Here is a 23310-nt window from a genome sequence, read left to right on the forward strand (position 1 = left end):
TACTGAATCTAAGATGGAGGTGCAGAGATAAGGGTGACAGCACAGCCGATGGAGCTTATGCAGTCACAGCACACAGATGGTTTCTCTGGCAGCCTCTTAAATCCAGATTTTCTTCAAGCTTCTGGTGCTTGGGAGCAGCAGATATCCCTGGTCTGCTTCAGGTCAGTTAATTTGGAATTTGGCTTCAATGCCTCCATTTACAAACATATTACTTTGGCACAGAGCACAAACTGCAAATTATGGATTGGTAATGGTACAATGTGTGGCGCAGAGCTGTGCTCCGGAAGCTGGAGGGTGTTAACTGGCTCTCTAAGCATGCACGATAGTGAGGTATTGTCTCTACAGAAAATTCAGCAATCAGCTAATAGCTTAGATAGCAGTTGGTTGTCCAGTAAGCAGTGCAGAGACATAAAAAAAAATGTGATTTCCATGAGTTTCCATTTTGCCATTTCAAATATTGTAAAATGAAAAATGGAGGATGGGATGTCAAATTTCTTCGCTGAAGATATTTATTGAGCTGTGATACAGTTACTGTTTAAACTCCACTGCGCACGATGAAACATGACAGGAAAGAAGGAGAGCGACAGCGGTAGCAAAGGCACCGAACTTGAACTCCAGGTGACATGTGATACAGCCTGATAACCTGCTGCTGTCGTTTTTATTCAGGACCATCAATGCTGACTTTTTCAGCTCGGTATGAGGCTCTCAGTGCTTTTTGTGATACATTCTGTATGTTTCAGCAGAGACTTTCCTTTTGCATGCGTGCCTTTCTGCTTGAACGATAACCAAGGTCAAACAAAATCAGCAGATTCAAGATAAAACTTCTTAAACATTACACTCTCTCTGTGGCTATGTAACATTCAACCAAAATAAAAGACAGGTCGCGTCCCTCCAGGATGATTTTCTGTAAGTGAAAATGGCAGTATTGATCATTCCCTAGTACTTCCCTTCCCTGTATCCCATAAGGATCCTCTTTCATATATTCTTCCTGAAACATCCTATATTGGCTTGGTGGTAAGGAATAAACATTAACGGACCACTGGGACTCTGTCAAGAGCCCATGAAAGGATAAGGCATGGTAAAGATCATTGACAATCTTCATTAAAACCAAGGAAAAGGGTATTCATTTCTCCGACTGCTTAAGTGTTTTGGATTTCCAATAGAGTGACCTCACAGAAAACTCGAGTGTCCTGGCTTACTTGGGCAGGTTAATACGACTCTGGGCCACTGTCACTTTATGTAGAAGATTTTGTCAGTCAGCATTAAGTATATGTCTTATTTGGTTTAATCAGTTTTACAACCCTGGCGTAAGATAGCCTCATAATTATAACTCAGGCTATAAGCTCAGGTTTAACACAGGGGGAGAAATGGCTTTTTAAAGGAATAGTTCCTCATTTGGGAAATCCTCTCAATCAATATCTTGCCAAGAATTTAAAGAGAAGATTGGTACCACTGTTGTGCTTGTCTGTCTGTCTGTCTGTCTGTCTGTCTGTCTGTCTGTCTGTCTGTCTGTCTGTCTGTCTGTCTGTCTGTCTATCTGTCTGTCTGTCTGTCTGTCTGTCTGTCTATATTTCTCTCTCTTTAGCCTATATTTAGAGTAACAATCTATCAAATGACAATGTGAAAGTAGTGTGACAATGTGAAAGGGTCAGTCATAGTGATGAACCTACAGAGAATTATGCAGCTTTGCAGAGCTTTATAGTGAATTTCAGTTCACTATGGCTGGTCTCCACAGTGGAGCATTGAAGAGACAGATGTTTCCCTCCAGAGTTGGTAGAGACCAACAATAGAGCTGAAAGAGAATGAATATTAAACTTAGATTAATCTGGTTGAAAGAAACACGACTCCAAATAAACGCTGCTTCACAGCTGCTGTCTAAGTCATTACTGCAGATTTCAAAGTGGAATAACTTATCTGAGCTTTGCTTTGCGTTTCAAGGCCCGAGGCAGGCACCCGGCCTTGAAAAAGCACATGTCCTTACAATTCAGTTTTCATATGGAAAAAATATACAAGATTTCTCATGTTAATTAGTGAGCTTTAGAAGTGGTGGTCGGCTGATTTTGTTACCAGCTGTTTCCTCTTATTTCCAGTCTGTAAGATAAACTGATCTAAGCCGAGCTTCCCCTTCTTCTGCAAACACGTATTGATCTCATTTAATTGCCAGAAACAAAGTCAATAAGCATATTTTCCAAAATGTCAAACCTATTCCTTTAAATAGTTTTTGTTCCACACAGACATAAAAAATCTAACTGTGGGTTTGAGTGCATCTCCGAGCAAGTCATTGCGATAAAGTGAGCCATGAGCTAGAAGAGATATTTCTCCTGGTGACATGTAGGCGTCATTTGGCCAAGCTGCTACTGAGAATAATTTGAAGCCTCCAGACCAAATGCTGAAGGGTTTTTAAAAGTCGCAGCAGCATGGCTGGTATTGTTTTTACCTTGTGACTCTTTGTGTGTCATCATGGTTAAATGTGATCCTGGACACTCCTATTAGAGCGTCCACAGTGCAATTCAGTACTTTTCCAAGTGTTTATATGCCTGTCAGTGGACAGATTTTGTCATTGTGACTGTGCAAGATGCAGTCATGAAACTTAACTGAAGTGGAGTTGAGATCAGAATGAAGGCCGAGTTCGAGTGTGGTCTCACCTCTGAGTGCTCATGTACTAACATAGTGATGACTACTGAGTGTTCATGGGTTGGAACGCAGCTGTATGATCCCACAGCAAGATGGTCTCTAGTGTTCCCGTAATGAACTGTAATGAATGCAATAGGTTTTTCTAGATCATTAATGTTTTGTCAGTGGCAGTCCATCCAGCTGGAGTACGAGTGTGCTTTCTATTAACATGTGGCGTCTGTTTGTGCATGTGTGTGCCCACGCCTGTGTGCATGCGCCCGAGTGTGTGGGATACACAAGAATCTAGGTTGGAACATCCATTTTCAATCATTTATTTAATTCACATGAGCTATATTTAAAGAGATCATAAATAAAATACCAGGGTTCTTTTCATCAATGAATAAATCATGGCCGTTATCCTCTTATATTCATATTCTCCTCTCTCTTTCTCCCCTGCACACAGTGTAGTTGGCTGCTTCCAGTCTTTATCACATATTGGTTTATCACAGTGGGCTAAATGTATGATTAAGTGTGTTTACATGAACAGCAGTATCCTTTGGTTATTCTGTCTACTCAGCTATTCATTCATTGAGGATGTTTGTGTAAATACTGTTCACTATAACCTTGATAAGTGCTTGCCCCATCATGTGGAAGCCTGGACATGATGTAATATTCAATACTGTTTAATGTCCTGCAGGAAACTCAGTCGGAGAGAAAAGCACAGAAAATAATGCAAATCAGTAAAAAACATCTCAGCAGAAAAAGAATCACCCTCAAGCTGCTGAAGGAGAGTGCCCTCCATTTCAAGGAGACAAGTTATGTCTGTGCCACAAATGCAGTGTTTGAAACCTCTTTGCCATACTGAGAATACAAAGAATTAGTTAGATTATCGATGCAATAATCAACAACGTGCCCCATCAAAGGTACATACCACATTTGTATCCCACTGACTGCTGTGTACTCTCTAACAGAAACAGATAAAATAGTTCAAATTCTGGCTTTTTCAGAGCTTTTATATCCGTCTCATGGTCCGTGTCAACAGATGGAGGTTGCACCATCAACTTCGTCACTGCAAACAAACAATGAAGACCAAGAAATGTAGATGAAAAGTCTTCACATGCAGGAATCTAACATATTGCCAGCAAAGGTGAAGGAGTGTGGACTTCTCTACATTTGTTAAAACATTTCACAGATGTCAACCTGCTGATGGCAATTGAGGAAAAACTAAAGAGGTCATCAAAATCAATAAGATTCATCCTCTGGGAACCATGAGATCTGAAACCAGATGTCATGACAATCCGTAAAATAGTTGATGAAATATTTCAGCCTGGTGGTGGACAGACCAGACACAGTACCAAAACGCACGTGGAAAAGTAAGAGCATGAGGTGCCATTGTAGCCATATTATGGTATAACACATCATAATAAAGCTGTTTCTCTTAATATTGTGTTTGCTTTTAATATTGACATTTTTACCTATTGTCACTATAACATGCTTCATATATGGTTCATTACAAAACATAAAATAGTGGGCAGCATAGAAAAGAACATTTATGACAAAAATTATGTATTTTGTGCTCATAAGTACTTATTTAATAACGTATTTATATGTTACTGAAGTATGTAGGGCTTTTTATTTCCCCTTTCAAGCAGATTTACAGCTACACTAAAGAACAAAGTTCATCCTGCATCTGTTAGCGAACAGTCTGAATTTAGACGTGCAATCTACTCCCAGGTGGTGGCAGACGGCAGTGCTTAGTATGACTGTGTTCAGGGATTGAAGAAGCTTCTTGTCTTCCGCAGTGCTTTTAGTTCAGGCCGTTCGTGCAGTCCCGTGCAGGTTACCACTCACAGCTGATGGTCTTCTTAGACAGCAAATGAGACTGACACTGTTTAAGTGATCTGCAGCAGCAAGAGAGTATCTTAAGAAGGAACTGTATCTTTGCATGCTGGTGCAGAACATGTGGAGATGGTTTGTTTATTTCTGGATGACTGACATTGTTGGAGAGAGACTTGAAGTATCAAGCGGGGCACTGACAGTCGTCCAATCTCTCAATGACTGCATCTTCAGCAAAATGTTTGATTAGACGCGCCTTTTTTAATGATGTGGAGTTGCAGGAAATGATTCCCTCACCAATGCACCCACTCCCTGAAGCATTCTTTCAAAGCGCTCTCCTCTGTTTGAAAGCCTGCGACAACAGCTGACTCATCTCTATACTTCACTACCAAATAGTAATTAAAGAACTCACTTTGTCAAAAAGAGCGATAGTGGGGCATATGCGTTCGAGAGAGACAAATGTGCTGCTCAATCTAAATGAGAAAAAAAGACCTAATTTCATGTAATACACAAGAAAATATGATAGAATTCTTATAGCTCTGGATTTTAATATCAGTCAAGAGAGCAATTCCTAAATCTACTGCATATTAACGGTGCTTTAAAATGAGATTACGTAACGTCAGACAGAAGAAATATTACAAGATAAAGTTTTATTCATAAGGAATAAAACGTACCCACGCTCATCTGCACACTAGATAATATTGTATTACTGACATTCAGCCAGCGTGATGACTTCATGACTGCTCTGTACTTGTGCTACATTACACACAAGCATTTACAATTATCTTGTAAGTGTCACTTAAGTAATACTATGCTGAATTACTGCAATCCAGGATTTTTGTCCTATAGCTTGGTGGCTAACATTAGCAAGAGGCAAAAATATATTTCCCTGTAGCTGGCAATAAGCAGCTTTCTGGCTTTCTAACTCCATAGTGTTCCCATGTCACTTGTGTCCACTGTGCTCAGTGTTGGTTACACAGCTGCACTTTTAAAATTATTAATACATAGGACCTCTTATTAGCTAAATTCTCATTGCGATTTTATTGATATGCACATTTTCCTCGTGCAGCTGCATGTCACATACAGATTTAACTGCATCTGATTAATTGATGTGGCTTTGCACCAGCTCCACACTGAGATGGGAACTTGTGTGCTTGCTGTATTATTCAGATGGCTTTAAAAGCATGTCAAGTCAATTGCAGGGGTTTTTACGAGAAATATCATGTTCTGTCCTTTCTCAGGAGTAACATCTCAGTTCAGGAGCGGGGAAAACCTCGCACCTTGGATTCAACTGGAAAGATGGCTTTGTGATGCACCACCGGAAATTCAGCCAAATTTTTGGGTTGTCAGTTTAGATCATTGTTAAGTTTTGTAGTTATATTTTATTGCAGGCTTTATGTAATATGCTCTGCATTCATGTTTCCATTGACATTTAAAGCTTCTGAGACACACCAGGGTTTTCCCTTTGGGTGATGTCAGATCACATTACCTCCCTCTTAGATTTACTTTTGTCATTTATGAGAAAAAACAGGCCTGGGCTTGTTTTAAAGTGTTTCCCCTTTTCCATTTGTTATTTAAATTCATTTTCATCTTTGGGCCTTGATCTTAAATGATTCATCTTATGGACTTAAACTTTGATGACTTTCCAGGGAATGACTGAGTGACAGGAGATAATCTGTAAATCCATTCAAAACAGATTTGAAATAATGTTAACTGGAACTTTAGCTCAGCTTTTGTTTTATGCAGCAGTTCAGGTTTGCTATCAGCAACTCAAAGGGAGGGGAGAAGTGTTTTGTTATGCTGCCTCATTTCATTCACAAGACGGGAAAATGCAGGCAATGCCTCGCAGTGCAGACTCAGCAATATCACTCGACTTGTTTCTTCAGTCATTTTCATTATGCAACTGGGGGAAAGGCATAATGCTGCAAATAAAGCTGTCTGAGTCAGTGATACAGCGAAACTGCTATTATTTCCATCATCTTCTTGCATCCAGTGCACACTAAGCAGTGCAGTAAAAGCATTAGGGGCTGTAGTTGCTGGTGCCGTGTTGCTCAACACAGACAGCAAACATCAACATTGGAGACCAATTTGAATGTTTTTCTAATTTTACTTCATCTTCAAATTGTACATCTTGCTCTTGTTGTGCACCTGCATCCATCATTAATCCTTTTAAGGCAGGACTGCCACTGTTAGTAACTAACAAAATCATGTTCATACAATGTCAAAATTGATTTTATCTTAAGACAGTTTATTTATATTTTCAATTGACAGAATCAGCCAAAAACAAACATTGAAAATGAAAATCATATCATGGCAATGGAACAAGAGGACTTCAGGACAAATAGAGGTGGAAAAATCAATACCAGTTCCATCACAGACTATAAATTAGATCAATTCAAACACAGCTGTCTGCAGTTTTGTTTGTCTATATATTGTATCTAATGCAAAGTTCAAAGAGCAAGGGAATGGAGGGGGTCAATGAAGCTGGGGTTGAGGTTTAGGGGTTATCAACAGGTCAAAAGGTCATTTCTGTGGAATAATGGGTTTGGGCTTTTGGCTGGGAGTTGCAAGTCAGGCACAGCATGGGCAGGGATGAGGTCAGAAACGGTTGAGGACATGGGAGAGAGTTAAAAAGGTGAAAAGCGAGAGGCTTCAGACAGGTCATGTTAGGGTTGAGAGGTCAGATAAGAAGAGTTGCTGCGTGCTGACAGTGCACTAATCATTCATTCTGAAGTTGTAACTTTGGGAGGGGTTGGGAGATGATATGGGGGGGGAGGGGTCCTGGCACATGCACCTGGTATATGTTGCCAGGCAGCTGACAGTGTGTGTGGTTACAGGAGAGCAGGGCGGGGCAGGCAGAGAAAATGAAGATATACAACAAGAGAAGAGAAAGAGTCACACAATTGGCTCCCTGCAGAGGACGATTTCCAGCTCGCCACGGTAGAGCTTCCCTCCGTCAGACAGGCTCATGATGCTCTGCTTATAGCCTGTCAGATTCTTCACGTCCACCTCCTGAACAACAGAAAAGCAGGTACGACAGAGTCAGTAATGCCAGCATAACTCAAAAAATATATATTCGGATCAAAACTTTAGCTAAACTGGCTAAATTCAACCAGTATTGTCCCGGACAGTCACATTTTTCTGCCAAACTGTTTGTTAGATGTAGCCTCAGTGGAGAGACAATGGCATTAAAAACCCTGGGCAACATGGACAACAGATGTAAGTTTTTGGCAAGAAAAGCTCATTTAATTCCTAAAGAAAGTTTAAGACAGCTGGCTAATTGACCCCTTATAGTTATGTTGCAACACTGTCTTATCAAACCTTCTGTTACTGCACAACATACATGTAGATTACACTGATAATGGTGGTAGATTTACCACTCAAAATTCATTATTTTCATACAAATATATATATAATTCCCAAGAACTAATGATGTACTGTGGAAGCTGTGTTGAATAGGCAGCTTTGTTATTGTAATGACGTGTCGAGCTAGTTAGCCTTGGTATTATAGCAGAGTATTCTAAATAAAAAAGTAAGTAACATGATGATTTTAACATTCGTATGTATTTTTATATGACTAATGCTTAAATAATCTACGCTATCGTCACATCAAGAACGGCCCACAAAGAAAAGAGATGGTCTTAACATTCTCCTCACAATGTCAACTAAACTTAACATGTCACAGACATTTGAACTTCAACATGCTTTGACTGGGATTTTTTCTTTGTCGGATGAAAATGTATGTCTGATTTCTGCTAACAAGCAGCGTCTTGTCCTGTATTGTCCTGAATTCAGTGATGTCATCCAATCTACGACACGCAAATGCACCTTCAGTTCACCCTAAGACTGCGCCCATGGTTTGTCAACCTTTCCATCATGGCTTGCTTCAGTATACTCAGCAGTTAATAAGCTTGGATCATTTGATGGTATCAATAAGACTTTTGATCTGAGCTTTTACTAAGAATCAGATCAGTCAAAATTACTCATCGGGTGCCAGAAGTCGCCAGCCAGGCCACAGAATGCACTGGTGTATAAATGCCTGTAAAGCTTTACCAAAGCCCCCATCTCACCTTCTTGTTTTTCTGGTAAAGGTCTCGTAGCAGAGCGTCCAACTCCTGCTCATCGATGTAGCCATTCCCATCCTGAAAGAGTTCGACAGAGACACGCCACAAATGATATTTTCACTTCTGAAAATTCAGGAAGGACAAGCTCACTGGAATGTTCTGGAGACAGCAAGCAGACTTCTAAACATAATCAAACTGTCGCCATTTAAACTTAAATCTCAACAATACGTGCCATAGCTGCCTGTGACACCTGTTTTTATTTTTCATAAAGAAATCCTGCGTTTCTTTCTAAGCAGCGTGCACCAGCTACGTTTACACTCAGGGCTTCCTGTTTGTGCCCCGCTCTGCTGCTCGACTTCATTCAATATTTTATGGCAGCCATCAGGAATGCGCCAGCCAAATGGCTATTCATCAATGATGATTTTAAAAAGACTTCCCCCTCACAACTCTGTAAAGGGGGCTGGCTGTAAAGTCAATAAGGAGCCACTTTGCTAATTAATGAGTTATGTCTCACAGTAGTGTTAAGAGTTTGGGGCCAAAAAATAAGTCCAGATTTTCCCCTGGCAAGAGGCACAATACCACGTTCTGTTCATTTTGGCCTGGTCTCAAGATGACTTCAGAGCTGAGTGGCTTGCCAATCTTATTTTTCACTTTGGGAGATGCTCCTTGATGTTTACAAAGCTAGACCCAAGTGGCCTTGATCATGGGAATAAAGTGTGAATTCTATTTATTTTCACTTTAAGGATGAAACACCGGTGACTCTGTGGGAAAGCAGAGCAACCTCAGGTGTCAGTCAGTCTGCCTAAGCTACATGCCATCTTGTATTTCAGACATTTTCATGGCCTCGCACAGTTTGGGGTGGCACTGTGAGCCATGTTAGCGTTCAGCCGATGATCTCGCAGCACCAGTAACAGCAGCTGTCTGTGTTTCAGCTGCAGGGGCTGAGCTCAAAACCAAAAGATGAAACTAATTACACACCTAAATGGTGGTGCTCCATTTGCAGAGAGTCGACATGAATGGACCACAGTGGCTCATCTATAATTTAATATTCAACCATGTCCTCTGCAAGTGAGCTAGAGAGAGCGCTTGCCAAGACAATCTGAGACGTGAACATGCACGCAAGACCTCATCCGCCAGAGTCTCAAGATCTTTCAAATCTTCTCCTTCCAACAGAGCGAACACTGATGTTCGGTCTCAGTTCAGTAGCAAATATTCTGTAAGATTCACTGTGTCATATTGGTGACAATGTGAAATGGCACAGTGGGAAATGCACTGTACATGATGCTATGTTAATTACACTGTTTTTTCATTCAAAAATCAAGCTATTCTGGTATCCATACTGGACTTATATTGGTAGTTTACTGTGAACGTACTACATATCTCTGAGGCAAAATATAGTTGCATTATACGTATTTGCCACACACAATGAATGTGACAGCAAATGTGTCATTAAGTGGCTGAATCACTGCTACAAAAACTGCATTAGAGAGAAGAAAATCATTTCATTTCAGATGAAATGTTGTCTATCACTAACCAACCACAGAGAAATACAGAAGCATTTAGCACATAAGAACTAGGTGCTGTGCCAACTCAAGATGAGTTATTTCCTCAAAAATTGCCTTCTTACAACTACCTAGGTTATGGCTGATCCCTCAGGCTGACAAAAAGTCACAAGATGTCATAAATAAGAAAAGTGATTCAGCAGATGTACAACATGTAGCCCCCCCCCCACGCGCCTCTGCTCTGCTCCCGTCTGTCTTGTGTGATATCACTCCCTGTAGTCCCTCCCCACCAATCTACTGCTAATGTGGAAAATATGGTCATTAACTCAACCGCCGCTCAACCACCCTCAGGTGTGTCGACCTCAACTCATTTCCCTAGGTAGTTGGGGATCGCCCTTGGTACAAAACAAGGAATTTGCCTATTCATGAATTTAACAAAAGGGAGACTCCAAAACAAAAAGAGCTGAGTCATTCAGACAACTTGACTCGAGAGAAAAGTCTATTTTTTGCAAAGTGCGCAACATTGCAATTTCTTATTTTACAGTCTAAATATACTGTGCATTTCCTTTCCGCGAGTCCTCTCAGCACATTAGCATTTTAGCTTTCAGATACAGTTTATGCAGGAAGAGACCTGCCTGATGAGGTACTCCCTCAGCTCTCATGACGTTTTAATGGCGGCTCAGGCACACAGGGGATGTAGTTGTTGCAAACAAAATAACTTTTGCTCCCTTTTTTTAATTAAATATGTTCAAATTTTACTGTCCAGATTTGTAGTAGATAACAATTTAGCTCAGAATACTTGGACAGAATGTCCCCGGAGCAGCCCAGTTTTTCAGTTTGACAGCTGCCTACACCAAAGACGCACTGACAGCTGAAAGCTCGTAGAGGAGAAGTGGGGACAGACCTCCGCTGTTTGTTTGGGAATGTGTGGAAAGTAGTCAACAACTACGTTTGCTACTTGAATAAAATGACACTTACCTTGTCATAGTATGTGAAGATGGCATTGAACTGCTCAGAGGTCAGCTTAACACCCTGTAAAAACAAAGCTGAATTTTGATGACATGGCCAGAAAGCAGAAGTCACAGTACCCAAAACTGAGTGACATTAACTGCATTTAGTGTCTCATTTCTTTCTGCACCATGTTTGTCCCTACCTGGAATTTGAGTAAGAAATTCTCCTGAACAGGGAGAAGCCTGTGGGAGAGAAGAACTCTATTAGCGGACACAAAGGTTGTTCAATTATTCAAATGCAGTGACAGTGAATGAACATCAGCAGGCCATGTGTTTCAACATTTGCAGTGCGAAGTAAAATTGCACATTACCTTGCCATCTCTGACAGGCCCAACTTCCCATCTCCATTCAGATCAAACATCCTGAGCTACAAAGTGGAAGCATAACAGAGATTGGAAGAGACAGAGGAGAGGGACTGAGAGGTGGGTTTTTTATGGGTATATGCTTCAATATGAAGGCAAATGTGGCTCCAGGAATTTCATTGACTGAGAAATAGAATGGGCAGCCATAAAGTTTCTAATGTTATCATAAATCCACAGCATTGTAGTTCTGCAATATTCTGTCCTTTGACAGAGGACCAGTGCAGCAGCTGCTGGTGAATTTTTTACAGGATAATAACTTAAAAGTTCTTCTTTTTCTGTATGCATTACCTTCAATGCAAGTTCTAATTTTCACTTTTCAGCACAGGACAGCCCTAGCAGAGTCTAAGCACCAACATGGAAGCACCACAGCAAATGCTCACCAGCACCACCTGAACGATGCTGGTGTCAGTGTCTGTGGCTTATTTGGCAAAATCTCTATCAACTTGCTCTATTCCCTCCGTTATCGTTTTCACCATCTGTCGCTCCAATGTGTAATAAAGGTTTAAGGAACAGATAATGACCCGGTTATCTATGAGCGCTTTGAGGAAACCGCTTCAGCAAATCAGGTCAGCTCTGGGGCTTCCAGGAAGAAGCAGATGTTAGCGCATCTGGGCTGTAAACACACAACCTGCAGGACGTGATGGGTCACAGCCACTCAGCCGCACAGCGCTGCTGCCACTGACAAGGTAGGTCTCTGAGGTCCTCCAGGCCAGATGAACACCCCACATACACCTTCCACAAAGGCTGCATGTAACTCCCAGTGTGTCAGGACGATTCCCTGGTGTTGCCAGATTTGACTTTTTTATTTTAGTTCGGTCATTCGTATAGATGTTTTTTTAAATTTTGGAACTTTAATGGTGAGCATAAGGTTTATGCTAGGTTTATGATTCCTGATTGTGTCCGTGTATGAGTGTGATTGTGTGTGTTTATGAGAGGCTTACTATGGTCTGTGTGTACTCCTGGAGCTTCTGGTCATCGTAGTGTCTGTTAGCCTTCTGCAGCAGGTCTGACAGAAAGCCCTGAGGACAGAGACACACAGATTTAAAACAATAATAATAATAAATGAGGAAGAATAAACAGAAATATGGTATTTACAGGATGTTCGATTTTTACCATTTCACCAAAAAACAGCTATGCAAGAGCTTTCATGAATGTTTTAGCATAAAATATGCAGCTGAAGATTCAGATGTCATAGATTTTACAGACTTATACGCACACACACTGATAACCTGTAGTATCAGTTTCATTTTCTGAAATCGTCTTTCCATATTCAGAAATATTTAACACAAAACAGCAAACTTTAATGCTTCTACATAAAATTATCAGTGTCATCAGTGAGAGAAGAAATACAAATCCCTTACTGGCTGTAACTAAAAGTGCCAAGATTTCACTGACACTAAGTGAAAATGATGTAAAGAAGTATCAGTAATAACGTGTACTCAGCTGCCCAAAGTAAAAGTAACGAGAGTGGAGTTACGGTTGACAGCCCCAGTTTTTTTTTCTTCAGTTTTGGGATTTTTGTATTTTCAGATTCATGAATGAAGTATGAAGAGGAACAAATGAAGAAGGAAAGGTTAAAATAATTAAATACAGGAAACAAACGATGAATGAAATAAGGCAACGAGGAGGGTAGAAAGGAAGAACATAAAGACAGGAAAAAATTATGCCATCAATGGTATTTTATGCAGTACATTTCCCTCTGAAATGTAGAGCAGTAAAAGCGTAAAGTACCTTAAAATGAAGGTAATACCATTTCAAATGTGTTATTACACTATTTGTACAGTACTTGAGTGGATATATTCCACATCTGCTCGCTGCCATCTCATCTGGATTTTCCTAAAGCTTTGAAAAGGCCACACCTGAGTAACTCATCTGCACCTGGTCGGCCGGAAGAAATGTGATGCCGTAACAACCCGAGCAGCCTGATCAGAATCACTGACCCCGTTAATACTCTCCCCCCAGTCTGGGGCACTTCTCTTTACATAATCTGACACAACATTTCCAAAAGGCGTTGAAGTGGATAACATTTGTGCAATCTGTAAAGCTTTTTGCATCTGAATCCTCACCTGAAAACCACTCATGGTCAATGGGGGATTTCCTGTGTAGTAGCCACTGTCAAAGCTGCTGCCTGCTTTACTCACCCATATGCACACATGTATCACTGAAACTCCTCAGTCAAACACTTTGAAATGTTGATTATCTGTGGATGTCTTTAAGCTAGTATGTGACTTGACGGCCATAATGGTGGTAAGACTACAGCCTGGGCCACATTCAGAATATCAGTTTCTTTCAGTACATGCAACAGGATAACAGGGCAGTTACTGATCATAAAACAAAGAATGAATGAGGATTAGTCTCTCTTTCCTTTCTTTTTATTGGAGCAAACCAACATTACATCTAGGAGGTGACAACATGAAAATGCACACAAGTTTAGACAATTTGTTTACATTTTTAGATTTAAAACTTAAGGTATGGGAGCAACATTGAGGGGTTAAAGAGAAAAACCTGACCATTACAGTAGTTTAAATATATGACACATTTGCATATTATGCACATGTGACAAAATATAATGGAAATGATTGCAGGAAGTGACATGGGCTATGGTTTCAGTAGCTAAGTAGCAACTCAAGTGGCTGCGTGCTACTACTGTCTCATAGTCACTGTTTAGGGTAGGCTCTCTGTTAGTGAGCACGTATGAGTGTGTTAATGTGCATTTGAATGTGTGCGGGGGGGAGAAGAAAGCAAAAAAAAGACATCACAAAGTAAGAATAAGTATGAATAAGTAAGTCTGCATATGATAAATAACAGGTATATGTTATATTTGTAATTAAGTATTGCCTTTTGGATGTGGATGTGGATATAAGAAACATTATAAAAATGCCATTTCCATGGATGAGTTGCATTGTGCTTTAACGCTGAGAAACATATATTCACAACATACCTTCAATTCATTTGCTTCAATGTAGCCACTGCGATCTGTATCATACCGCCGCCATGCCTAAAAGAAGTCAACCAAACAACAGGAATATTGGATTGAAAGCAGTTTTTCAGCACTGATGCACAAAGCACAAAGACACTCTTCTCCAGAGGGATTTACATTTCTCCCCCTTATATAAATCCTCTCTGATCGAACCCCAGCTTGCTCTTTAACTGCGCTAAGAGTTTGATTTTTCTCTGGTGCAGAGCAGAAATCGTTCCAGGGGGGACAACCACAAAAGCAGGGACCATCAGAGTAATCACACACTTTTCAATACAATCACACTTGCCCACATACAGAGCAGAGGGCAGCGAGAGACAGAGGGAGGGAGAGAAAGTCACTTTAATGAATGTTTTAATCTAGCAGCTGTCCCTGTCCAAAGAAGGGCTCCTTATCAAAGATGGATAGCCTTCCTCCTCCTCCTCCTCCTTCTCCTCCTCCCCCTTTGCTCCTTCTCTGGGCTCTGCAGAGAGGAGTTACAGTGGTGTTATCCATTATATATGACTCTGAAAATAGAAGGTTCTGCTTCCTCATTCTAACCCTTTAAAAACCTCTGCACCCACTTCCTCCTCCCTGCACCCTTCAACAAAGACTGATTAATCCTCCTCTCTTGCTTTATGGTCTCAAACTCTGGCTCTCAGCTTCCCATCGACATTTCATTTACGTCCTCTCTATTCCCGCTCTCTCTCGTTTGCCCTTTGTATCCTTCTCTCTACACACCTTCTCTTTCACTCATCCTCCTCCTCTAATTTCATTAATCCTTTTCGATATGACACAGGAGACAAGGACAGCCTCTTCCCCACATGTAATTGGTTTCTAATTGGCTCCATTCTTTCGTTGCAGCAGATCTAACACGAAATCTGCCATTTTCTTATCTTCTGAGGGCATTTTGTGGAATAAATGATTTCCCTTTTCTAGTATCTTTCAACACACATCTTGCTCTGCTGAAGGCTTTTTTGTGACTCCTACAATCAGTCTTCACAGCAGCATTAAACTGGTTTATACCATTATTCTACTTGGACATTTTCAGATGTAAACGGTTGCTTAAACTCAAAACTTTGCTGTTATATAGAAACAGAACATACAGTCATACTTTCTTTAAATAGTCACATGCAGTTCATTCTGGTATAGCTAAAGTCTGCCTGTTCATTCGCTAAATTGATTTAGGTGCTCTGCTAACTATCTATCTATGCTCTAATATCTCTTATGAAAGTCTAAAATATATCCATATAGATTACTAAAATATATTTACCCTTGCTACTTTCCAGTGTGGTACTGGTTTTCTATGGAAAATCTGGATTTTGTCTTCATATGCTAGTTGTTGTTCTGTTCCCGTCTAACATTTTTCTGTCAAGTTACTACATGTTTTCAGTATTGAGTATCTCATATAAGTGACAATGACTTCTAATGATGCCACTGGCCACCAGATTTGTGTAGCTGTTTATCTTATACTTGTAAAACTTTTAGGCATGCATTTCATTTTTTTCCATTTCAAACCCGGAGCCGAATCAATCAAACACTTGATGTTGAACACATGATGTTCGTGGCTGCACTGGATGTTGAGATGTGTGTCTCAGCTCCTCTGCAAACCTCTACATTTACTCATAACTTCACTTCTCCGCATAAACCAGCTGAGGCATTCACATGCATTTTTGGAGAACCATTTACAGCCTCAGTAATTAACACTGTCCAATTACTGAGCATAAAACACCAAAGCTAATGGGTCACATAAAATTAGCGTGGTCCTCTCGAACCAAAGTTGTTTTTTGCAGCAGATACAACAATAAAGATCAGGAAGGTTTACTGAATCAAAGGAACCGAAATGTTGACCCAAATCAGAACCATTTCTAACCTTTCACTCCTCCTTTCGACTTTACAGAAAGGATTCACACTCCAGCTGCCTTTTTTCAAGTACGGTGTCTGACTTCTGCTTGCTTTATTCGTGCTTAGCCGGTTCTACAGTCCATGTTCATGATGGACCAGGTGTGGTCGCTTGATTTGTATTTTCCAACTGCTACATCTAAACAGCACAAACAACCATGCGCAATGGAGCCTGTGCTTTTCTTTCCAGATTGCTTCAGTTTATTTCACTAATTACACTACCATACACGAGGAACTAATCCATGAAATTAGCTGGTAGGTTGGAATGAGAACATGCAAACTGTCTCCCCTCTCTGGTTGACTCAGCTGCCATTAGTCGAGACATACTTACTTAACCAACCGTACAGTACAGACCTGTCGACTAATGCATTTCTTAGTGAACAAGAAGCTTTTGTACAAGAGATACTGTAAACCGATCAAATGACAGAGTTCATCAAGAGGAGACAGCACACAATTTGCACTAAAAAATAATACATTGGCCCATCCACACACACTCTTACCGCCATAAACTCAGCACTGGAGCTGACAAACTGTCTGAAGCAGAGCAAGAAGTTCTCTTCAGTTGGGAGAATCTGGGCCAGCTAGAGAGAGAAAAGATGGGAAGAAGTGAGAACACAAGATGGTGGGGTTGATAAGCCTGGAGAGAGGAGATGGAGACTGGGGAGCTTTTTGTCTCAAATGGGCAACTCAGACATAAATAATAGAGAGCCATAACCTCAAAAGCCGGGCTATACCAAACTTGGAATTATTTTTAAAAATCATGTTTTAGGATATTCAGACAAAGCCTTCGGACCTGATTTTCACTCAGGTGCAAAAGCAACAACTAAAACTCGTTTGCCGATTTTCCATTTTCCGTGTGGATTATTGAGACTGCAGAAGCGCTCTGTACATCTCTTTCAAATCACGCTCTGAAAATAGTAAAATCGAGGGAAAGCAATATCCTCAACTGACACTCCATAGAGACTGCCATAAAGACTGTATTTATGCATCGATCGGAGTATTGACCGGGCCTGTGAAGCCTCTCACACGTAATGTATTCCTCTGGCTCTGAGAATTACTTTGGCTTTTTTCTTTTTACACATTTTCTCAGCCTCTGTCGAATGCAGCAGGGCCACATTTCAGTGAAATCATCATGTGTAGTGAGTGCAGCAAGAAACCAAATTTTAAAGAGATCCTTTAGGAAATACACTTATTCCCTTTCATGCTGACAGTTAGAGAAGAATACTGCCACTCTCGTGTCTGTGTGTTAAGTATGAAGGTACTAGTTAGCTTAGCTTAGCAAAAACACTGGAAACCAAGGGAAACAGCTAGCACAGCTCTGTTCACCAGAAACAAAATCTGCCTCCCAGCCTTTCAGAGCTCACTGGGTACTGTTACATTTTATATCTCATGTTTTTATCTGTACAGAAAGCAAAGTGTGAAAAGAGCAGGTTGTGTTTTTATAGAGGTTACGAGCCAGACCAGTGGAGACTCCAGGAAGTCTGGCCAAGAGACCATTAGCCCTCGAAATCAACATTCATCAGACAGATATGAGTGATATTAATGTCATATTATGAAGTGATTAAGTGATATATCTTCTCATCTTTCTCTCCTAGCAAGAAAGTGAATAAGCATATTTCACAAAATGTCAAACTACTCCATTCATGAAAATCACAGCTTTCTATTCATAAGGCAAGAAGCCCCGTGAAGAACTTACCTCTGACATCTCAATTCGTCCATCTTTGTTCTTGTCGAACTTCTGCATGAACTCCTTCATCTTTTCTCTGAATATGGGGTTTGAAGGGTCCTAGAAGACATGTGTGCTCAATACAGAGGAAATCACAGTGGTCAGTATGTGTGTCTGTGTTTAATCTCTGGTCCCTGAACTCACCACCCCTGCTCCTCTCCGGGCCATCTCCAACTCCCTGAAGAAGTTCTCCAGCTCCTTCCCCTCGATGTAGCCATTACCTGGCAGACAGACGCACCACAATGGCAAGTTAGTGCAACACACCAGAGGGTTTTTCTCAGTATTGCTGACATGCAGAAACTCCATAAGCGCAGATCACAGTCACAGTGTCAAACAGATCTCAGCACGGCTCGTTTTTTGCCTGGGTATTGATTCAAACATGAGCCTTTTACCAGTAACTCTTACTCTCCTTCCCCTCTAGCTCAATAGATCGGGCTATTGACTGACACGATGCAAACTGATCACTCCTCAAAGACTGTGTGTTCACAGGGTTGTACGCAAGGAGAAGCTATATATGGAAAATTGCTTTTCTAGGATTTTGAAGGTGATTATGTACAGGCAGTTTCTTTCATTGCGGGCAAATCAATACTGCCTCCCTGCCAGCAGGGGAGTTTGGCACATGGGACGAATCGATGTGGATAACAGAGCACTGTGACAATTTCTACCTCGGTTTAAGATCTAGCATGTGATGATATTTTATCACGAGGAAGTGAAGCTTCATGCTGTCCTTCAGAAAATGTCTAACTTTTTTTTTTGCTGCATGCTAACATACATGAAGGCAGGCGGGGGAGAGTTGTTTTTCTTGTTATCTTACTCCTGGTGTTCTGCTGCTCTGACAGTACCTATTCAGAGGACAAATGAGTATGCTCACTTCACCCAGGTAGTCTGTGAACCCGTGCCAATATTCTTTCAACAGGCATGCTGAATGGCTGGACAGATGGCTCCAAACGATGTGACGAGCCACTTCAATAAAACACAGGGAGAGTTCTTCTGCAGAGTTGCCTCATTAAACGCTAACAAAGATTATTATGCCATCCACTTTCTCTCCTCTCCCTCTAACTCGCCGTCTCTCTCTGTCATCTTCCATCTACCTCCTTCTCCCGATCCAACCAACATCTTAACATTTTTGTTCTATCCGTGGAAGTTTTCGTTTAATTGTGTGTGGGAATGCATGCATGCCTCAATCAAAACTCATGAATACAAGCTCTGCCTTTTCCATAAGTGGGACAGTAAAATGCCGCTGCTATTGAGCCTCCCTCCTGTGGGTCTTATTGACATTTAGCACTCCGTTGAGAAATGGCCTGCTTGATAATTAAACAGAGTAAGATGTAATTAACTACAAGGCGAATGGCAAAAATGACAATAGCAATAGATTTCTGAATAGATTATGCCGGAGCACTGTCACACATTCAATAAATGTGCCAATACATTCATACACCCCATTATATTTGTGCGTAAGTGCTTGTTCTGTGCTTATAAAGATGTCAGATAAGTACTTTCTGCTCTCTGCAGCCTTTAAACCTTTAAGCTACCCTATGGCTTTTTCTATGAAATGCTATATGTCCTACAGCTAATTACAGTGTGTCCGTCCCATATTGAATTGTCCCAAATCCAGTATCAAATAACACATGCTCCTCTGTTACACTAAACATCAATGATGCTATACACTAGAAGTGTGGAGATGTTAAAAAAAATCTGCCAACAGATACATTTCACGGCTGACTTCAGCTCACTTCCTGATCATTCAATTGAAATGTCAAATAACTTTGCTCTTTCTGCGCAAGCACTTAAAGCTTGTACCAAGCGGCACGATAAAAGGTTCACAAAACCACTTTTGTCAGGAATACACACTCTTTGGGGTACTGCGTCATTACAGTCCCAGTAGACGCTGGTGAAGACACTTTACTTTTCTGCGAGTTCCTATTCTAAAAATCAACTCCAGCACAGGAAAACTCTCACAGTGGCCAGCTGTGCCACCTAAGTGCATATTTAAAACCTAAATAAAGTGCATTTGCCTTTTAAAAGGAGAGTGCAGCAATGCCTATTCAAATATTTTGCGTTGAGATCAATTGGGTCAACTCAGGAGGTGGATCTTGCTTCACGTTCCGAATTTTCAAATCCAGGTTAATAAAAATAATTGACAGCAAACGCTCTATAATTAGAAAGAGGAACTGCAGTTGTTTCTTTTTTCAGCTTTGAAGTAACTGAACTGAAAGGGCCTGACAGAGACAGCAGAAAAAGATGAGAGGGACGCAGAGCGGAGGAGCTGCGAGAGACGCAATCCAGATGAGACTTGATCCGGGGCCAGCAGGGGAATATGTGGTTTCATCATCACTGGGTGCATTGCCTCCTGTGTATTTTTATCTGCAACTCAGAGATGTTTACTCAATCTGAGCAAACAAATTAGCTCTCCTTTCTTTCTGCCGAGCCAGAAGACACTCCGAGTAATGAGAGCAGAAATCACTGTAGCCAAATCTGTCGATTCACACTGGTCGTATTTGATTTGCAAAGTGGCTCATTGCAAAGCACAATATGTAAAATACTTCCGCAGTAGGACTTAAAAACCTGTCTGGGAGGACTTAGAGCCATAACCAAGGCAAAAGAGCAAAAGCAACAGCAGATATGACAACTCTGCCTGCACATTGGCTCATACGGAGAAGCTCAGCCGCTGAGCCCCTCCGCCCCACCCCACCCAACTCTTTATTCCACCTTGATTTCCCTGCGGAATACGTTTCAGCATGTGTGCAGGCGTCAAAACACATCGCATTAACAATGAATTCCCAGGAGCGTGTGTGTAAAACATATAGTCCTTTGCAGGTGTACCTGTTAAACAAATACATCAGCAAATAAGGCACTCTCCTTATTTGCTGGTGTATTTTGGACATCTTAAGAGAGGTGACTGAACAAGCAAGGAATGAGCACTTTCTATTTGTCTGAGGGTGATCACATACACGTCCCAGTCTGACTCTCAAAGTACGGAAAAGTAAAGACTTTTGAGTCCATCCAGTGATTTCAAGGTTTCATCGGCACTCTCATCAGTTCACAGCTTGAGGTCTGTAGACCTTCAGTTGAAATGAAGCTATGAACCTTTCCATAATTAGACTGAGGAGGCTTTTGTGATAGCAGTGACATGTCTGATGTATTTATTGGTGAGAGGGAAAAAAAGGGACTTGACCCATGTCATACTGTCCCACTGCAACCCAGGCACATGCACGCAGAGATATTTACAGAGTGAGAAGACAGACTGAGCTGAATACATCTGTGCAGAGACAGGGATGATTGAGGATTGATGCAACGAGAAAAGACACCGATCAAGATTGAGACTGGGGAAGAAAGTGTGTGTGTGTGTGTGTGTGTGTGTGTGTGTGTGTGTGTGTGTGTGTGTGTGTGTGTGTGTGTGTGTGTGTGTGTGTGTGTGTGTGGTTTAGGGAGGAGGTCTTTGAATAAATTACCACACGGGACAATTTCATGTTTGCAGACATCACATTAATACATAAACACATAAATGCATTTGTTATGCTGGGCTTCCACAGAGCTGCATCATCTGACAGACTGCGCTCACGGATGAAACTTCAATAAGGCAGTTTTTCATTGGAAACGGAAATCAATGAAAGGAGCATCAGTCAGAGACAATTACTTATTCATACAGTTCATGATTACGAGTTACTGTCACCCATAGAAAAGCCTAATTAAATGATTATTGATCGCAAAATAACACTTTAATTGCGCGGTTAAATCAAACTCCCTCATTACTGGAAAATTACAACATATTTCACGAACCTTGAGAGGACTTCTCCTGGTATGTGAAGCTCATAAAGTTTAATGGACACAAGGATAAGGCTGCATCCATCTCAACTTCGATTTACTGGCCGTTTCTTATGCGGTTTATGCAGTTTACCCACCATTTAGGGCTGACTGAATGTATGAAAGTCAAGTACTATATCTCAGTATACCGTTTCTTTTTGGCCGACTAACCTGCATGTCCATTTAAATAAATACCAATAAAATAAAATAAAATCATACCACGTGGTGTCGGGAGTGGTCCGCATCAGAAATTCAACTGGAAAACGTCGAACTTTAAAAGCGTCGCAATAATTCGGTTTATCAGAAATAACTGGTCTGAAATCAGCTCTTCAACAAGATCAAAGATGAAAATGTCCCTTTTGAAGACTTTATTCATGTGTAAAGGACGGAACTTAAGAAGACAGTTTATTAGCACTTATTACAGTCCCTATAATAAACTTAAAATTGAGTTTACAGAGCTCTGTATAACACAGCATTTAGCTGGTATCTTTGGATCTGGCATCTTCACAGTTCTCCTCAATGTCGCTTTCATACCTAAAATGGACAAACTTTTGCTGGGACATTGTCTGATATTCTAAGCTTGATAACGGTTTGACTCTTTTGCAGGAGGATGCGTTCAGTCCTCTGTGATGAACACATTTCCCTGTGTGATTACTAACCTCCATTCAATCGGCTGCATTTAACAGCAGTGATATATAACACGGTAATCTTTCATGAATTTTGATTTTGGAAAAACTTTTAGGAGGAAAAAAAAAGTGTCCTACCGTCAGCGTCAAAATGTTTCCAAATGTCGAGGAACTGGGACGCGGTGACCTCGGCCAGGTGCAGGTGAGGAGGCTGCTGTGCTTTATTTGCCATGATGCTCTCGACGGATGCTGCTGCAGGCAAGACGCCAGAAAAATCCGCTCCTAACTTTTCTGTGCCTCTGGTTCAAACACACCCCACACTGTGGCCCCAGCGCGCCGCCCGCCGCTTTTTAACCGGGCGCAGGAGCGGCAGCTCCGCTGTACCGCCGCTGGGGGCGCACGATCACCGACAACACGTCTGAGTCAGCGTCCGTGCGTCCGTGTGTGTGTGTGTGTGTGTGTGTGTGTGTGTGTGTGTGTGTGTGTGTGTGTGTGTCTGTTAGTGGGTGCGGATGTGTGTGTGTTTGTAGCTTGTAGTTGTGTGCTTGGACATCTTCGGCACTGCAGTCAACAGACCGATGTGTGTGTGTGTGTGTGTGTGTGTGTGTGTGTGTGTGTGTGTGTGTGTGTGTGTGTGTGTGTGTGTGTGTTTCTGACAGCCTACTTTGGGGTCAAATTTCAGACTAAAGGCCAGTTAATTGGAAAATGCTTGCCAACTGGGGACAAAAGCCATGTCCCCAATTGGAAAACAGCTGATTCTGGGAGTCAGTGGTTAAGATTAGGGTTAGGGTGTGTGTGTGTGTGTGTGTGTGTGTGTGTGTGTGTGTGTGTGTGTGTGTGTGTGTGTGTGTGTGTGTGTGTGTGTATGTGTGTGTGTGACAGAGAGAGAGAGAGAAAGAGAGAGAGAAA

General features: G+C 41.3%; 1 protein-coding gene across 1 annotated transcript; it reads right to left on the minus strand.

Moving 5' to 3' along the window:
* Positions 1-6676: 6676 nt before the first annotated feature.
* calb2a (calbindin 2a) lies at positions 6677-22729 on the minus strand. The gene is made up of 11 exons (XM_070971895.1): positions 22540-22729; positions 18116-18192; positions 17942-18031; positions 16746-16826; positions 14329-14385; positions 12329-12406; positions 11337-11392; positions 11169-11208; positions 10994-11047; positions 8520-8591; positions 6677-7461 (listed from the first exon to the last, which is right to left on the minus strand). Exons 1-11 carry the CDS (start codon positions 22631-22633, stop codon positions 7345-7347), a joined length of 816 nt encoding a protein of 271 aa, XP_070827996.1. The 5' UTR covers positions 22634-22729; the 3' UTR covers positions 6677-7344.
* Positions 22730-23310: the final 581 nt, after the last annotated feature.

Source organism: Chaetodon trifascialis, chromosome 10, assembly GCF_039877785.1.
Source record: "Chaetodon trifascialis isolate fChaTrf1 chromosome 10, fChaTrf1.hap1, whole genome shotgun sequence".
NCBI lineage: Eukaryota > Metazoa > Chordata > Actinopteri > Chaetodontiformes > Chaetodontidae > Chaetodon > Chaetodon trifascialis.

Excerpts from the sequence above, each read along its gene's own strand:
- calb2a (XM_070971895.1), bottom strand. The coding sequence starts at position 22,633 with ATGGCAAATAAAGCACAGCAGCCTCCTCACCTGCACCTGGCCGAGGTC. Across the intron at positions 11,048-11,168 it reads ATTTCTTACTCAAATTCCAG|GGTGTTAAGCTGACCTCTGA; the intron begins GTAGGGACAAAC and ends TTGTTTTTACAG. Across the intron at positions 8,592-10,993 it reads TCTTCACATACTATGACAAG|GATGGGAATGGCTACATCGA; the intron begins GTAAGTGTCATT and ends GAACTCTTTCAG.